General features: G+C 45.1%; 1 protein-coding gene across 6 annotated transcripts in view; it reads left to right on the top strand.

The window, feature by feature from the left end:
- The window catches only part of arhgap9 (Rho GTPase activating protein 9), a 55,082-nt gene that overhangs the window by 2,656 nt on the left and 36,911 nt on the right, over positions 1-15,515 (top strand). For 3 of the 6 annotated variants that reach the window (XM_061832430.1, XM_061832429.1, XM_061832432.1), the window contains exons 2-4: positions 11,465-11,795; positions 12,775-12,973; positions 13,047-13,408. In XM_061832430.1, coding sequence (XP_061688414.1) covers positions 11,574-11,795; positions 12,775-12,973; positions 13,047-13,408 — 783 coding nt within the window. In that variant the 5' untranslated portion in view covers positions 11,465-11,573. Of the gene's footprint in view, positions 1-5,697; positions 5,782-8,032; positions 8,124-11,464; positions 11,796-12,774; positions 12,974-13,046; positions 13,409-15,515 lie in introns of those variants that run through there. The other 3 variants (XM_061832433.1, XM_061832427.1, XM_061832428.1) reach the window with 3 other exon arrangements.

Raw genomic sequence — 15,515 nt, 5'->3', positions numbered from 1 at the left:
TTCATAACCACTCTTAAGTCCATGCAGAGCAGGAAATTTGATGCCCTCCCCCACCCACCCCCCACCCCATTTTTAATTGTTTTTTTTTATTTTTTTTTTTTTGGTCCGCCCCCGGTGACAACGCACAGGGCGGGAAAGATGATTCTGCAGTTGCAGCCCCGCTGATTAAAAGTGCCCCCGTTGTACCGGGCGGCGTACTAGCGGGGAGACCGTAAGTTTGCGCTGTAATTACTGCGGTGGGCTCCACGGCGCAGTGTCGCAAAGGTTTAGAGGCTGAAGAGCTTTGCGCGGTGCTGTGTCACCACTCAGATTATTGTGCAGCTCCAGGATCTTTGTGCAATAGAGGGAATTGCTGTGTGTCGACTAAAAGAGTGTTCGTGCTTGCACGCTATCGACGGTGTGGCTAGAATAGATAGAATACAGGAGCACATTGTAACAAAAATAACTTGTTCTAACCCTTGCATATTATTCACGTTCCTTGCGTAAATAATATTTTCCAAGTCAAGGGGCAAGGAAGTCCTCATCATTGTCTTTATCGAATTATGAATGACAGATCTTTCTCACGTTGATTCATAGATAATGAATAAAGTTTGAATTCTTTTTTGATTAAATCATTCGAAAAGAGGCTGCAGAGTGTTTAATGCTACTCCCAGCTGAAATTTACAGACAAATTAAACATAAAACAAACGAAGAATTACAGTTTGTGTGGTTGAAACAACTGCTTAGCTTTGCATCGGGAAAGTTAGCTTAGCTTAATGCTAACAAAAATCTGCAAAACACCATCGAGTGCTCACACATAGCATCAGTGTCACAGTCACACCTTTGAGGAATGGATGTTTGAATACAGATGACAGAGCAACACATGTAGACAGACAATATAATGATACTCATTGGGAATATGTTCTTTATTCTCTCCCAAAAATGACTCTTACTGCAACTTGCCGGGGGGGGGGGGGGGGGTTACAACCGTTTCATGTATGTCTTTGTGTCCGTATTATACTGCCCACTGGTGGCCAGGGCGCTCACACCAGAAGGAGCTGCACAATTACGACAAATCAATTAGGCACAAACCTTTTCGTTCTTATGACTGCAGTCACTGTGATTTGACGGACGCGTATGCGCCCGCGCGCCATCGCACTCCCAAATCTGCACAGTCGAGTACGAAAAATCACACGTGAAATTTTGTTACGAGTAGAAATACATAAATATCAAAAGACGTCGCTTATTTTGTGTAATCTTGACCAATGTTCCCTCTAAGATGCGCTACTGCGCAATTGCGCACTTGTCGCACGCTCTCAGCGCACATGAAAACCGATCCACCGCAGTGAACCACCGCCTGACGTCTTATTTTACTATTATTATTTTATGTTTTTTAACATGGAAGCACACAGTCTCTAACACCGAGCTGCTGCTCAGCCTACTTCTACTTCCTAGTTTACCGGGCACCGCCCCCCTTCGCTCTTAAAGGGGTACACTCATAATTACAAACAACACACACCCGCAATTTTATATCTGTGGGCATGACCGGTGGACCACACCCCTAACTTAATATCTGCGGGCATGACTGAGCACATGACTGATTACTGTATACTTTTATTAAGTAAAATATCGTCGCGTGCTATTGTTCCTATAAAAAAAAAAAAAAAATTACACAAGATTTTGTTTGTTCCTCTGGGAGACTGGAACAAAGTAATGACATTTCCATTCATTTGAATTGGGGAAGGGATTTGAGATATGAACGTGACGGAACGAAATCAACTCGTATCCTATGGCATCACTCCAAAATTAAATTCACATTTTTTTATTATTTGAACTTGGAACAAATGACTTCCATCGAGTGTAAAGGTGGCGCTGCAGCTTTTTGTACCGCCGGCCATTCCAACAGCTTAGTCTCGTTTTCATTGGTTTGTCGTGCAGTTCTGACTGACCCGTCTCAATTCGGCCTGGCAATAATTTGCAATAGCGTGAAAAGAATCTTGGCAATTGGATATGTTGGGATGCCAAAATGCTTTCAACGTGTTTTTCCGGGCTCCTTTGTACCGGTTTGTTTTCTTACATTGCTTGTAGACGTAGCGCGTACCCTTCTAACCCTCATTGTTAGACGGCGGCGTTCCCTTTTGAAAGTACAACAGTAGGCCCGCAAAGACATCAAAGTGGCGTGCGCTGCTTCGGGGAGCTCGAGCTGCTCTTCCTTCTCCTCTCCAGCAGTATCGTGCTCACTTTGGCAGCTCAGTGCGCCGATTTATACACACCCGCAAAAAAAAAAAAAAAAAAAAAAGTGGGTCTTTGACTCGTCTGATTGGTTTTGACAGCTCACTCTCTTCCCCAGCGGATCAATGGGGCTCGGCGCTCTTCATTGGAAACATCAATGCGGGGCGCGTCCCCCGAGGCACCGGCGAGGACTTCCCGTGCTCTGGCAAAGCGCCGTCTTCGCGTGGCTCGAAAAGAGCATTCTTGACATTTCGTTTGCTGGAGCTTTGCGTGGAAAATGTAAATATGGAACATCAGAGATTACCGTGGAACAGCAGAACAAATGGGGAGAATCACGAAAAGGAAGCTTCGGGAGGGTTCCGGAAAATCATTTGTGAGTTGGACCTTTGGAGGTAATATTTGTGATATTGTAATATTTGAGGTCATCTTTGTGATCAACGTAGAAGACTAAAATTAGAGTAAAACTCCTCATGCTTTGGCCACCTGGTTTTCTCATCTGTCTCAGACTTTCGGGATTTGTAGATGCCAATCTGAGCAAGATTTGCATGTTCTCCCCATGCCTGTGTGGGTTTTCTCCTGGTACTCTGCTTTCCTCCCACATCCCAAAAATATGCAACATTAATAACTCTAAATTACCCCTTGGTGTGATTGTGAGCGCGACTGTTGTCTGTCTCCATGTGCCCCGCGATTGGCTGGCAACCAGTTCAGGGTGTACCCCGCTTCCTGCCCGTTGCCAGCTCGGATAGGCTCCAGCACTCCCATGAGCCTTGTGAGGATAAGCAGGTAAGAAGATTGATGGATGGACTATCGGGGGCATTCTAGTGCTGATTCTAGGTATCTTCGGGCAAGAGGCAGGGTACACACAGACAGACAATCAATCTTTCGGACTCACATCCACTACTACGAACAACTTAAGAGTCTTAAATGAGCCGACCATGGACAGTGGGAGGAATGCAAAGAAAATCTACACGGCAATGAAAATGCATACGCCACCCAGGCGAGGCCGGATTTGAATCCTCAGAACTGTTCGGTCGCTTTGGTCCGGGATCTTGTTCTTTCGGTCATGAGCTACAGCTCGTGATCGTAGAGGAGGGAAGGAACGTAGATCAACTAGGAAATAGAGAGCTTCGCTTTTCTGTTTAGCTCCATTCCCACAACGGACCAACAAAGGGTCTGGATTACTGCAGACCCTGCACCGATCCACCTGTCGATGACATGTTCCATTCTTCCCTCACTTATGAACAAGACTCCAAGATATTTGATCTCGTCCGCTTGGGGAAGGATCTCATGCCCAACCTGGAGAGCGGGACACCACCTTTTTCCAACTGAGGACCATGGTCTCAGATTTACAGGTGCCTATTCTCATCCCACCCACTTCACACCCATCTGGAAACCACTCCAGTGAGAGTCGGCGATCACAGTTTGATGAAACCGACAGACCGACATAATCTGCGACCCAGACCCCCTTGTCACCTCGACTGCGGCGTGAAATTCTCTCCATAAAAGCTATGAACAGAATCGGTGACTTACTGCCGGTAAAGCGGACCAAACTCTTGACAGCGATCGTACGGGGACCAGACAACCCGTATCAGGGGGTTTGGTACCCCATACTCCCAAAGCATCCCCCACAGGACTCCCTGAGAGACACGGTCGAACTCCTTCTCCAAATCGACAAAGCATCTGTAGACTGGTTTGGCAAACTCCCGTCCACCCTCAGGGATCCTGCCAAGTCAACATGAATGTCGTACCAGGGCGGCGCCGACTGCCGGAGATGAATTTCTCGTGTGTTGTTACATACTCGACATTTAAAGCCAATTCCGATTCTGAAGGGTAAAACGCTGGTCCACTATTCTACGGACAGGCTGTAGACCAGATCGTAGTACCTTTTTATAAAATTAATACCAACTCCCAGGACTACTTTACATAAAAGGGCGTATTTTCATCCTTCCTCCATTGGAAAAACCCAAACAGGGCCTTAAATGCACTTGCCGGCTTCCGGCTGAGCAAACAGATGCTGCTCCGGTCTGCCGGGAAACTGCCGGCCTGTCTGGTTATTGTTCCTGTTTGCAGGAAGACGGAACTCTCTGAAGAAGTTTGTCTTTGTGTCAGCGCTCGCGGCTCCGTCGTAAACACGGGCCTTGCGTCAGTCAGATGCTTGAAACGGCTGGAAATGATGGCATCGCACATGTGAAGTGTTGTTGTGCGCGGCGAGGCACAAAGAGCAACACATGCCAGGGAATGCCGCTCGTTGTCACCGCGGTCCTGAGCCAATGACGACCCGGTGTGTCGTCACCCGGCCTCCGATTGGCTCCCCCGGTCGGCCGCTATTCAAGAACCCGGCCCACCTGTTAAGTCTCGCGCACACACGGATTGCCGTACAAATTACAGGCCGTCACAGAGGGAAGCGCAGTGTGCGTTTGAGCGCGTCTGCGCTCTCGCTCTGATCATCAATAATGCACGGCTTTGGCGGGATGAAAGGCTGTTATGGCTCGGGGCGAGCGTCTCTTATGGAGAGAGAGACACATCACGCCTTGTAACTGTGGCATCCAGGCGCAAAGTCAACCAACGCGTGTCTCTCTCTCTCGCGCTCTCGCTCATCAGGGTTACATAAACATCAGCACGTTTTCACTAAATCAAGTTATTGATCATGCAATCGCCAGAAGGGAGTGAGACGGTCTGGCTGTTTGATTTGGAATGTGATCGTTTGATTTCCGTGTGGAATCCAACACCCCACGTGGCGCTACTCATTTATATTTGCGTTAAAGGAAACATTTATGTGTTTTTCGCAGTTTAAACAGTTTCTAATTGTATTAATAACGGTACTTGTGTCAAAATACCCCAAAGACCATGAAATACCCCTTCTGTTTCGACCCTGGCTAACAGCGGTGCCTTGACGTAGCGCAATGCAATTTTAATTGGACTCGATTCTCTTCACGACAAGCCCCAGTCACAGCTGAAGGTTATTGTCAAACTAAACATAAAACAAAGAATTGGACGTTACGCATTTGAAAAAACCCACATAGCCTCTGCTAGCATACAAAGTGTAGCATCATTGGCGCACATGGCTAACAAATAGCCTCGACAGTATGTGGTGGTGGTGTTGTTAAGCAACAATATCTGAAGATAAATGATGCAGCTCATTACTGATGCGGATAATAAAACAGTAAATCATGTGTTTCATATTTATCCTCTGCTTAGCGCCGTAGTGAGAAGATGCAGAGGAGCTGATTCTTGAGCCCGCCTCTGTGGAATTTGCATGTTCTCCGTGTGCCTGCATGGGTTTTCTCCGGGCGCTCCGGTTTCCTCCCACATCCCAAAAACATGCGACATTAATTGGACTCTCTAAATTGCCTCTAGGTGTGATTGTGAGTCTCAATGTGCCCTGCGAATGGCTGGCAAGCGGTTCAGGGTGCACCCCACCTCCTGCCCGATGACAGCCGGGATAGCACTCCCCGCGAACCTTGTGAGGATAAGCGGCTAAGATTATGGATGGATGGATTCTACTGACCCCAAGTGGGCAAGATGCACACACCAGAATGTGCAGGCTTCCTCCCCCTGGGCCAATGACAAGTATGGCTTTCATTACCATAATGTCAAATCGATACCATAAGGATAAGCGTGGATCATATTTTCAGCGGCGGAGGCAGCGTCGTCGAATTACACTTGTCCATTAGTGTGAGGGTTGCAGTATCGCTACATTGTTTGAATGTTGTCACTTATTAAACCGCCACTTGGTGAGACATTTGTACAGGATAGGAGTAAAATTATCTCAAAATGTGCGATTCACTGTAATGGCAGATTACCGCATCTTTTGGGGTATTAAACGCCACAGTTTCCACTTTGTTGTAAGCGGTGATTTCCATGGGTGGCCAACGTGTGGTGATCACTTTTTTTTTTTTTTTTTTTTAAGACTTCTCATCATTTGATCCAAATTCACCATTTTACCTTGTTTTTGTTTACAAATTATCGCATCAATCCGGTATTTAAACACTTTTGCTTTTACACGTCGATGTGCTGCCCGTGTGCCTGCGTGCGCATCTGTGTTCAAAGTGCGAGAGGACATGAATGCCTTTTGAAGTTCCTCTTTCACTCACCCTACGATTCACGCCGCCCTCTTTTCACTTCAAACGTATGGAAAGACAAACGGCTGCGATGCGGCGACGTCTTTTTCCGCGCGTTTCTCAACTCGCTTCCTTCCAAAACAGCAACGTTACAAGTGGAATGATTTACGGTTAGAAATGATTACCTTTGACATATATCCATCCATCCATTTTCTTAGCCGCTTATCCTCACAAGGGCCGCGGGGAGTGCTGGGGCCTCTCCCAGCTGTCAACAGGAAGGAGGTGAACCGGTCGCCAGCCAATTGCAGGGCACATGGAGACAGACAACAGTCGCACTCACAATCACACCTTGGGGCAATTTAGAGTGTCCGATTAATATTGCATGTTTTTGGGATGTGGGGGGAAACCGGAGTGCCCACCCGGAGAAAAACCCACGCAGGCACGGGGAGAACATGCAAACGCCACACAGGCGGGGCCGGGATTGAACCCGGATCCTCAGAAGTGTGTGCCACTGTGCTTTCAGTGACTTTTTTTTTCTGTCAGATTAATCAACATTTAACCACTAAAACCTTTTTTTCCCCCTGTTCAATAATGGATGTAAAAAAACTAAATAATAATTTCACATCAAGATGCTTTAATGATCTTGACAATTTTTTTTTTTTTTTGTAAAACAGTACATTTTCAAAAAAAATCTATTTATAATGTGTACAATAATCGTAATAATAACGACAGTAATAATTTGCATTTATATGGAACCTTTCAAGGAAATTAGAGGTGCTTCACTCATCAGACAGTTTCAATATATATCCATCCTTCCATCCATTATCCATGCCGCTTATCCTCACAAGGGTCACGGGAAAGCTGGAGCCTATACCAGCTAACTTCGGGCTGACTACACCCCGAACTGGTCGCCAGTCAGTCGCAGGGCAGATAATCGACACCATCACTGAGCGGGAATCGATCCCACGTGTGTACCGACCACTACACCATCAGTGACTCTTTAGTTTTAATAGATATACCGTGTAAATAAAAATCAACACACCCCTACTTGAATTTCCAATTTTTGAGATCTAGAAAAAAAAATAATTACATAATTAAATAAATAAAAATAAAATAAATCATTCCAAAAACTTTTTCCCAGTAATGTGACCTCTGATCTGAAGCTTAAAAAAAAAAAAAAAAAAAAAAAAAACAGACAACGTTTTGAGAGGGGAAGCAAATATAAAGTAACAATTTGGTTCCATATGTGTGCACACCCTCTTATAACTGTGGGTTTGTCTTTTTTTTTTCAGAATTATTAAATCAGATTGAAATTACCAGTGCTGATCATTGTGGTAAAGACGTTACATACCAGGCGGTCTCATACATTCATCAAAAACTCCATGTACTGACATGAAAAATGTTGCTAGGTGTGATTTTTGCCACGTGCACAGTGGCAGGCAGTACGTCCACTCAGCAATGGAATCCGCTTTTTGACTCTGAGATGGAACAAAATTGTGCGGCGTTTGTGTGTTGCCCTCATGCATGTGTGGGTTTTCTGCGCTTACCGCTGCTTCCTTCCACATTCCAAAATGGTGCACGTAATTTTTTTTCTTTATGAAATAGTTTACTTGCGTGGACGCTTAAACCGGCAGCTGATGTCACCTTTTATGTTCACCTCAGAAGACAAAAGTCCTTTTGGGTTGGATTCACCCGTTTTTTGTTTTTTTTTTCCGTTGGTTTGGATGCACTCGCGCCACAACGAAGCCCTGCGCCGTCAGCCTCCGGCACGAGCCCTCATCTCCTCTGACACGTTGCCCGTGTGTCTGATACCATATGGACTGCTCGCCGTGTTTGGCTGTGTGACGCCACGTGAGCGCCCTCCGCCATATGAAGGGCCTTTTTTTTTTTTTCCATTTCAGATTGTCATTCGTCACCGCTGTTTTCATCTTATCTCTCTTTTTACGTTTATATTTGCGCTGCTGCTGTTCGGGTGCCAAATTGCACACAATATTTACAAGCGTTTGCACGCCGCCTTGTAAAACGTTTGCCAAGCGGAATGGACTCGTGGTTTTATTCTATAATTTCCACTTTTTAGTATGGATTTACACTACGGTGGGTTAATATATGGGTAACAAAAGAATAACTTCCTGTTTGCGTCGTGAGAAAAGCTTGCATGTTTGCTTGCTGCTGTACATGTTGGTTCTTTTTTTTCAGGTCACGGCCGCTGCTGGGTTTACACCATCACTGCACGGTAATAGGAAATGGAATATTACTCACCGGCACTTCACATGAAAGATTGCCCCAATCAATCCAACCATTTTCTTTCAAAAAGAAACAAAAATATTTCCTTCAGGATTACGACGTAACAAAACTGTCACTGAACATAACGTGAATAAAAAATTGTGCTTCCAAACAAAACACCTTTTTGTCCCTTAAAAAGAAAGAAGATGAAACAAACTGCCATAAATTAATCAAATTAATATTTTACAGTGGTACCTCTACTTATGAAATCAATTCATTAAGGAAGTCATTTTGTAACGTGAATTTTTCACAAGTAGAAGCACTTTTTACAAAAGCGCAGTGTAACCGGTGTACCGAACATAAATGGTGCAGCAGAGCATGTAAACTGACCATTCACAGTCATGTTCTTTTTTCTCTGTAAAGATCAAGTAATATTAGTGAAGTAATGAGCTGCGATAAGTACTGATGTCTCAGTGGATAGTACGTTACAACAATTTGGATGGGGGCTGGAGCGTATTAACAGCATTTCCATTCATTTCAATGAGAAAAGATGATTTGTATGAGTCAGTTGAGTTTTTTTCAAACTATTTTGTTTAGAAAGAGCCCGTGCCCTCCACCCAGCACCTTCGCTGTAGGGTTGCAGTGTAATTCCCGGCAGCCCGGGACGACACGGTTTCAACGCTGCGCTTTAATAACGGCGGGATTATCAAGGTCGAGCCACCGAACCCTGCCCTCATTACGTCGCTGTCACACACACACACACACACACACACAAACACCCGGTTTTAGCCACGCACTCACATTCTGAATTGTCTCTCATTTCCTTGTCACTGATTGGGACCAGGTCTTGTCCGTAGATTACCCGCCGATGCTGCCCTTGTCCGTTTAGGCTTCTGTTGTGTCGTGCGTGCGCGTGTATGCACGGCTGGGATGTTTCTAGTCTAAAGTTTGACTGGTCTTATGTAAGTAAGCAAAGCTCAGCGACAGATGGATGCTATTTTGGGCTGAATCATCCCTTGAAATTCTCCAAACATGACTTATTCACACGCAGGTGGAACCGCCCCCCCCCCCCCCCCCCCCCCCCCCGAAAGTGGTCAAATTTGGGATTCAAGCCGCATTTTCTGGCAAAGGTCAACATTTAGGAGCTGAAACAATCATCATGCGTGACGCCGCCTCAGGAGGGTACCGGTGATGTCAACGGGGAAACTGTCGATGAGCTGAGATTTGAACCCGGAACCTCAACTGCGAGGCAGACTTCTTAAAGAAATTAGCAAAGTGGTTTTCTCATTACTGTCACCAACCTGCTGTCATCTTTTTTTCCAGTTTTTGAAAATGTGCTGCTTTTTCTCCATGTCACAACACCGTCATATCCTTTTATCTGACACTGTACGTAGCGCTGGGCTGCTTTAAAACCTTTCTGGAAATATGTAAATAATACACGAGTCTCTTACAATAGAGGAAAAAAATATCTCGCCGTTAGCTGCAGCACTTCCATCACTTTAGAAAGACTACTTCAGTCTTCTTGAGCCACGCAAGCAGCCCAGCAACGATACATCACGATATTCGGAACTGAAGAAGGCAAAACTTGCAGTGTAGTCAGCTCAAAAAAAGGTAACACATTTCCCGGGACTATTTCCCTAATTAGAATCACGTACTCGAGATTTTTTTAGGTTCTCGGATTCATCGTATTTATTAGTATTCATTGGATGAGTGAACTGATTTTTTTTTGCAGGGTGTAAATATGCAGGAGAAACTCACCAATTTTCTACAAGCACATGTATCCTGGGCGGCACGGTGGGTCACCTGGTAAAGCGTTGGCCTCACAGTTCTGAGGTCCCGGGTTCAATCCCGGCCCAGCCTGTGTGGAGTTTGCATGTTCTCCCCGTGCCCGCGTGGGGTTTTCTCCGGTCTCCTCCCACGTCCCAAAAACATGCAACATTAATTGGACAAATTAAATTGCCCCTAGGTGTGATGGTGAATGCGAGTGTTGTCTGTCTCCACGTGCCCTGCAATTGGCTGGCAACCAGTTCAGGGTGTGACCCTTGTGAGGATAAGCGGCAAAAAGAAAATAGATGGATGGAAATGTATCTCAGTGAAAATGTGTTTTAGGGGTACCCAACCCAATACCCTAGCCAATATCGTAATAATTTAGAGTGTCCGATGAATGTTGCATGTTTTTGGATGTGGAAGGAAACCGGGGTGCCCGGGGAGAACATGCAAACTCCACACAGACGGGTCGGGGACCTCAGAACTGGGAGGCCAACGCTTTACCAGCTGAGTCACCGTGCCTGTCTGACAAGTCGAAGAGTAATTCCAATATTTGCCACAAAAACTGGACTCTGCGTGACCGTTCATTCCTGCCTCCAGCCTGAATTTAATTGAAAATCATAGCAGTCCACATCAGTAAAAAGCCAGACAGCAACAGTATTTCTAATGTGTATCAACATTGTACCAAGGTAAGGGAGCAACAGATTTTCAATTATTCTGGCCGTTTCCCTTTGTTTTTCAAAGACGAACATCTTTGATATTTGTCCGGGTGGTACAAAATTCTCACCTCCTTCTTTGGTATTATTTTTACTTCGGCCAACCTCAGATTTTGTTCAAGAGCAGAACCTTAAGAAGGTTGCACTTGGCAGCGTCCATCTTGAGTAGACCCACAAAAGAATCTCAAGAGGCCACAGGTAGTCTGGCACTTTGGTTCAAAGCGGCAATTTAACATTGTTTCGCCAATTTGCAGGCGTCCTTCACTGGCGAAGTTGTACTTGATATTTTATCCTTTTTCTACCAAATTTCTTCTTCGTCTGTTCCTTTCGGCTTGCCCCGTTAGTTCTACCAAATTTCTTCTGTTTGTAGGCATAACACAACACAGAGGTTTGATGGCTAGCCGTAAAACAGCAAAGTCTAATAACTGAGCCTCACGATTATTATCTTTAGTAATCTTACAATTTCCCCCTGTGGTTCTCCCACAGCATGGAACCCGGCAGTCTGCAGTCTCCTCCCCTGGTTCGCGCTAATCCCGCCAGGATCGCCGTCACCCACCGTCAGTGCTCTCTTCGCTGAACCAGCAAAGGGGGAACCATGCTGTCTGGGACGTGGCGGCGCTCCGCAGGGCACCAGCAGCCCGCCGGGGCGCCCGTGGCGAACGGCAGGGGGGTGACTGTGTGCGGCGTCCCCAGCGGCACGGTGGTCCTCGAGGCCCAATATGATTACAACTACCGCGGTGCTGATGGACGGCAGGTTTGCATTCGGGAAGGCGAACGGTTCATACTCCTAAAGAAGACCAACGCTGACTGGTGGCAGGTGAGGGCGTAGCTAATAGTTTGGGAAATATTTCATAATATATGTCAACCCTATGAGAAACAATAATATGAATGGCAGTTTATTTTTATTTATGTAACTGATACAAAAAAAAAAAAAACCTCGTGCTTTTATAGTTCCTAAGGTGAGTCCCCTATCAAGACCATGTTTTTTTTTTTCTCTGAAAACCTGGAGGCTAACTATTTGCAAGTTCAACCTTTGACAGCATTTCCTAACATTAGCAAATGTCTTGGCTTCCTCAAAATACATTTCTGAGTTAGCATTGTGTCATAACACATGGATGATATTTGAAAACTAATTACTGCCATCAACATATATATTTTTGCACTCATTCATACTAAATATTTGCGAGCTAAACGGTTCATATTACTCACCATTTCCACCGTTTCACGTTTTAAAATTATTTCTTGGTGTCTGCTCTCACTCGCTTGATGTCAAGAAATTAGCGACTATTGTAAATTATTTATAGTTGCTTACTCACAAATTTTGAGGAAATGAGAATAGGACTCTTTCGAGTGCACACTTCTTAGAATAAAAGGAAACACGTGATGCCAGTTATAGTTTATTGTGAAACTGGCAAAACAAACGTCAAACTAGCTTTATGCTCATGTTATATGTGATATATATATATATATATATATATATTAATATATTCTCTCTGATCTGTTGGAACGACGATTACTGGAAATTAGTCGGGCACCCGCTCTACCTCTTCTTGCTCTAATTACACGCTGACTCTCTTCCACTTCTGCTCAGTCTCGCGCTGTAACCTCCACCACCCAAAAAAAAAAAGCATAAAAATGTTCACTCTACCCGTGGCACAAACAATGATGACCCGCAGTAGAGCAGTGATGTAATGCACTTTGACAAAACGTCTGCCGAGGGAGCCCAAAAACTGTTTTGGAGTTCTTACTTTAGCCACAGTCGCTCCCAAAATCCGGTGTGTGTTTGGGTGTCACAGGTGCGCAGGATAGGGGCTGCGAGTAAAACGAAGCCGCTGTACGTGCCCGCCACGTACGTGACGGAGGTTCCCGTCTCGCCCATGCCTTTGCCCCAGCGCTTCATCATCTCGGCCTCGCTCAGCTCCAACGTCAGCATCCTGCCCCGAGTGGCGCTCACTCCGAGCGCCACGGAGGTCGCCTATCAAGATCAGCGTCAAGGTAAAATGAGGAAGAAACACGGTCGAGGTGTTTATTCCGTTAACAAATGTTTTTTTGCACGTTTTATACGCAGCGAGTAAACCCATCTACCGCTCCATGGAGAACCTCAGCTCCAACAGTGCCTTCAGAGGTTTTGACACCGAAGGCAACATGACCGGCGTCCGTTTCCCTCCCCTCACGTTCAACTCTTCCGCCTCCCCGTCAGGCCCCCTCGCGGTCCCCGGGGACGCCGCCGTCTCGCAGACGACGTCGTACAATGCCAGGGTGGTCCCCATGATCACTCGCAGCCAGAGCCAGAGCAACCTGACGGAAAACGAGAACCCTTACGACGAAGTGGGCGGAAGCTTCAGCGGCCACGTGAACTGCACGCTCCCGAAGAAGTCTTGCAGTCAGTGGGACATGCTGCGTTCTACTGACAAGAACAACCACCTGCAGGTAGGGATGTGGAGCGCAAGGCAATAGTACAAATGAATAGTTCCGGAGATTCTTTGCCGACTGGGCAAGTGAATGTTGTCGTATCGCGATTTGAGTGGCACCTTTAAAGGGTTACCGTAATTCCCGGCCGACAGAGCGCAGCTGGTTATAAACCTCGCCGAGTACATTTGTAAAGGAAATACCATTTGGTGCATACATTGGCCGCAGCCGTGTAAAAGCCGCAAGCGCCCACATTGAAACCCACATTGAAACACGGGATATTTACAAAGAAAGACGGTACTCAGAAAGAGTTTTCAAAGTTTTAATACCTTAGTTTAGCTCAATATAGTAATATAAAACACTGTATCAGAAACAGGGCTGCTTTAAAAAAAAAAAAAAAAAAAAAGCGGCAGCTACACAGTAGCATCATAATAGCCGGTTTAAAAAAAAAAAACAAAAAAACATCACGGAAAAAAATTCACTGAGACACGGCAGTAACACAGCAGCTACATGCTAGCACAGCGCTAACGCTAGCGCAGTGCCAACAGGACCGGTTAAAAAAAAAAAAACATACCGGTAAAAAAAACAAAACAGGCACGGCAGCTACAGACTAGCGTCATGGTAGCACAGCACTAACATACCCGGTTTGAAAAAAAAAAAAAAAATCAACAAACCAGTAAAAATCACGGCAAGACAGAAAGAGTTTTCAAAGTTTTAATACCTTAGTTTAGCTCAATATAGTAATATAAAACACTGTATCAGAAACAGGGCTGGTTTAAAAAAAAAAAAAAAAAAGCGGCAGCTACACAGTAGCATCATGGTAGCCGGTTTAAAAAAAAAAAACAAAAAAACATAGTAAAAAATTCACTGAGACACGGCAGTAACACAGCAGCAACATGCTAGCACAGCGCTAACGCTAGCGCAGTGCCAACAAGACCGGTTAAAAAAAAAAAAAAAAAACATACCGGTAAGAAAAACAAAACAGGCACGGCAGCTACAGACTAGCATCATGGTAGCACAGCACTAACAGAGCCGGTTAAAAAAAAAAAAAAAAATCAACAAACCAGTAAAAATCACGGCAAGACGGAAAGAGTTTTTAATACTACTTAGTTTAGCTCAATATAGTAATATAAAACACTGTATCAGAAACAGGGCTGGTTTAAAAAAAAAAAAAAAAAAAAAAAAGCGGCAGCTACACAGTAGCATCATGGTAGCCGGTTTAAAAAAAAAAAAAAAAAAGACATAGTAAAAAATTCACTGAGACACGGCAGTAACACAGCAGCAACATGGTAGCACAGTGCTAACAGGGCCGGTTGAAAAAAAAAAACATGCAGTTAAAAATCACTGAGACACGGCAGTAACACAGTAGCAACACGCAAGCACAGCACTAATCTAGCACAGTGCTAACAAGCCTGGTTAAAAAAAACATATTGGTAAAAGTCACTTCCTCAGCACATACATTCCACTCGTCTCATGCTCATCTTTTCCACCCGAATGCCCCCTTGCGGCCATTAGAAAAAAAAATGCACAAATTAGCCGCATGGTCGCAGGGTTGAAAGCTTGTAGAAAAAGTCGTGGCTTATAGGCCGGAAATTACAGTCCTTTTTCCAAAGAATTCCTAATCGTAGAAATCACATCGCTTACATCCATCAACAACCTAAAGTAGGTCATACATAAATCTGCCACTTTTAATCACCAGAACTGTTTAAGAGTAGCTCCTCGTTTAGTCGTAATGCTATTTCGCTCGTACAATACATCTGAAAATGTTTTAACGTCCATTTGGTCGTCACCGTGGAATGTGACATCCAGTAGCTATGACAGCTGAGGGTGCGTTTCATTCACTGTCCGTGGCTTTCATAATCCCCCCCCCCCCGCACCCCCCAGAGAATCAATCATGTCAGTAATGACGTCAGGGCATCCCAGAATTACATCAGTCTGTGCCAGTCATTTATTCATTCTCTCTCTCTCGCTATCTTGCGCCCTTCCAACTGAATTCATTGTGCGCTTAATCCCGGTAAGCAGGACACGCTGCTCTTTATCCCTTGAAATGTCTCACACAAATATAGTTTGTTAGGGTGGGGGGGGGGGGGAGCTTTGCAAAGGTTGTTTTTGCCTTTCGAGTGCATTT

Source organism: Syngnathoides biaculeatus, chromosome 10, assembly GCF_019802595.1.
Source record: "Syngnathoides biaculeatus isolate LvHL_M chromosome 10, ASM1980259v1, whole genome shotgun sequence".
In the NCBI taxonomy this organism is placed as follows: domain Eukaryota; kingdom Metazoa; phylum Chordata; class Actinopteri; order Syngnathiformes; family Syngnathidae; genus Syngnathoides; species Syngnathoides biaculeatus.
This window is presented reverse-complemented; position numbering and strand designations above follow the sequence as displayed.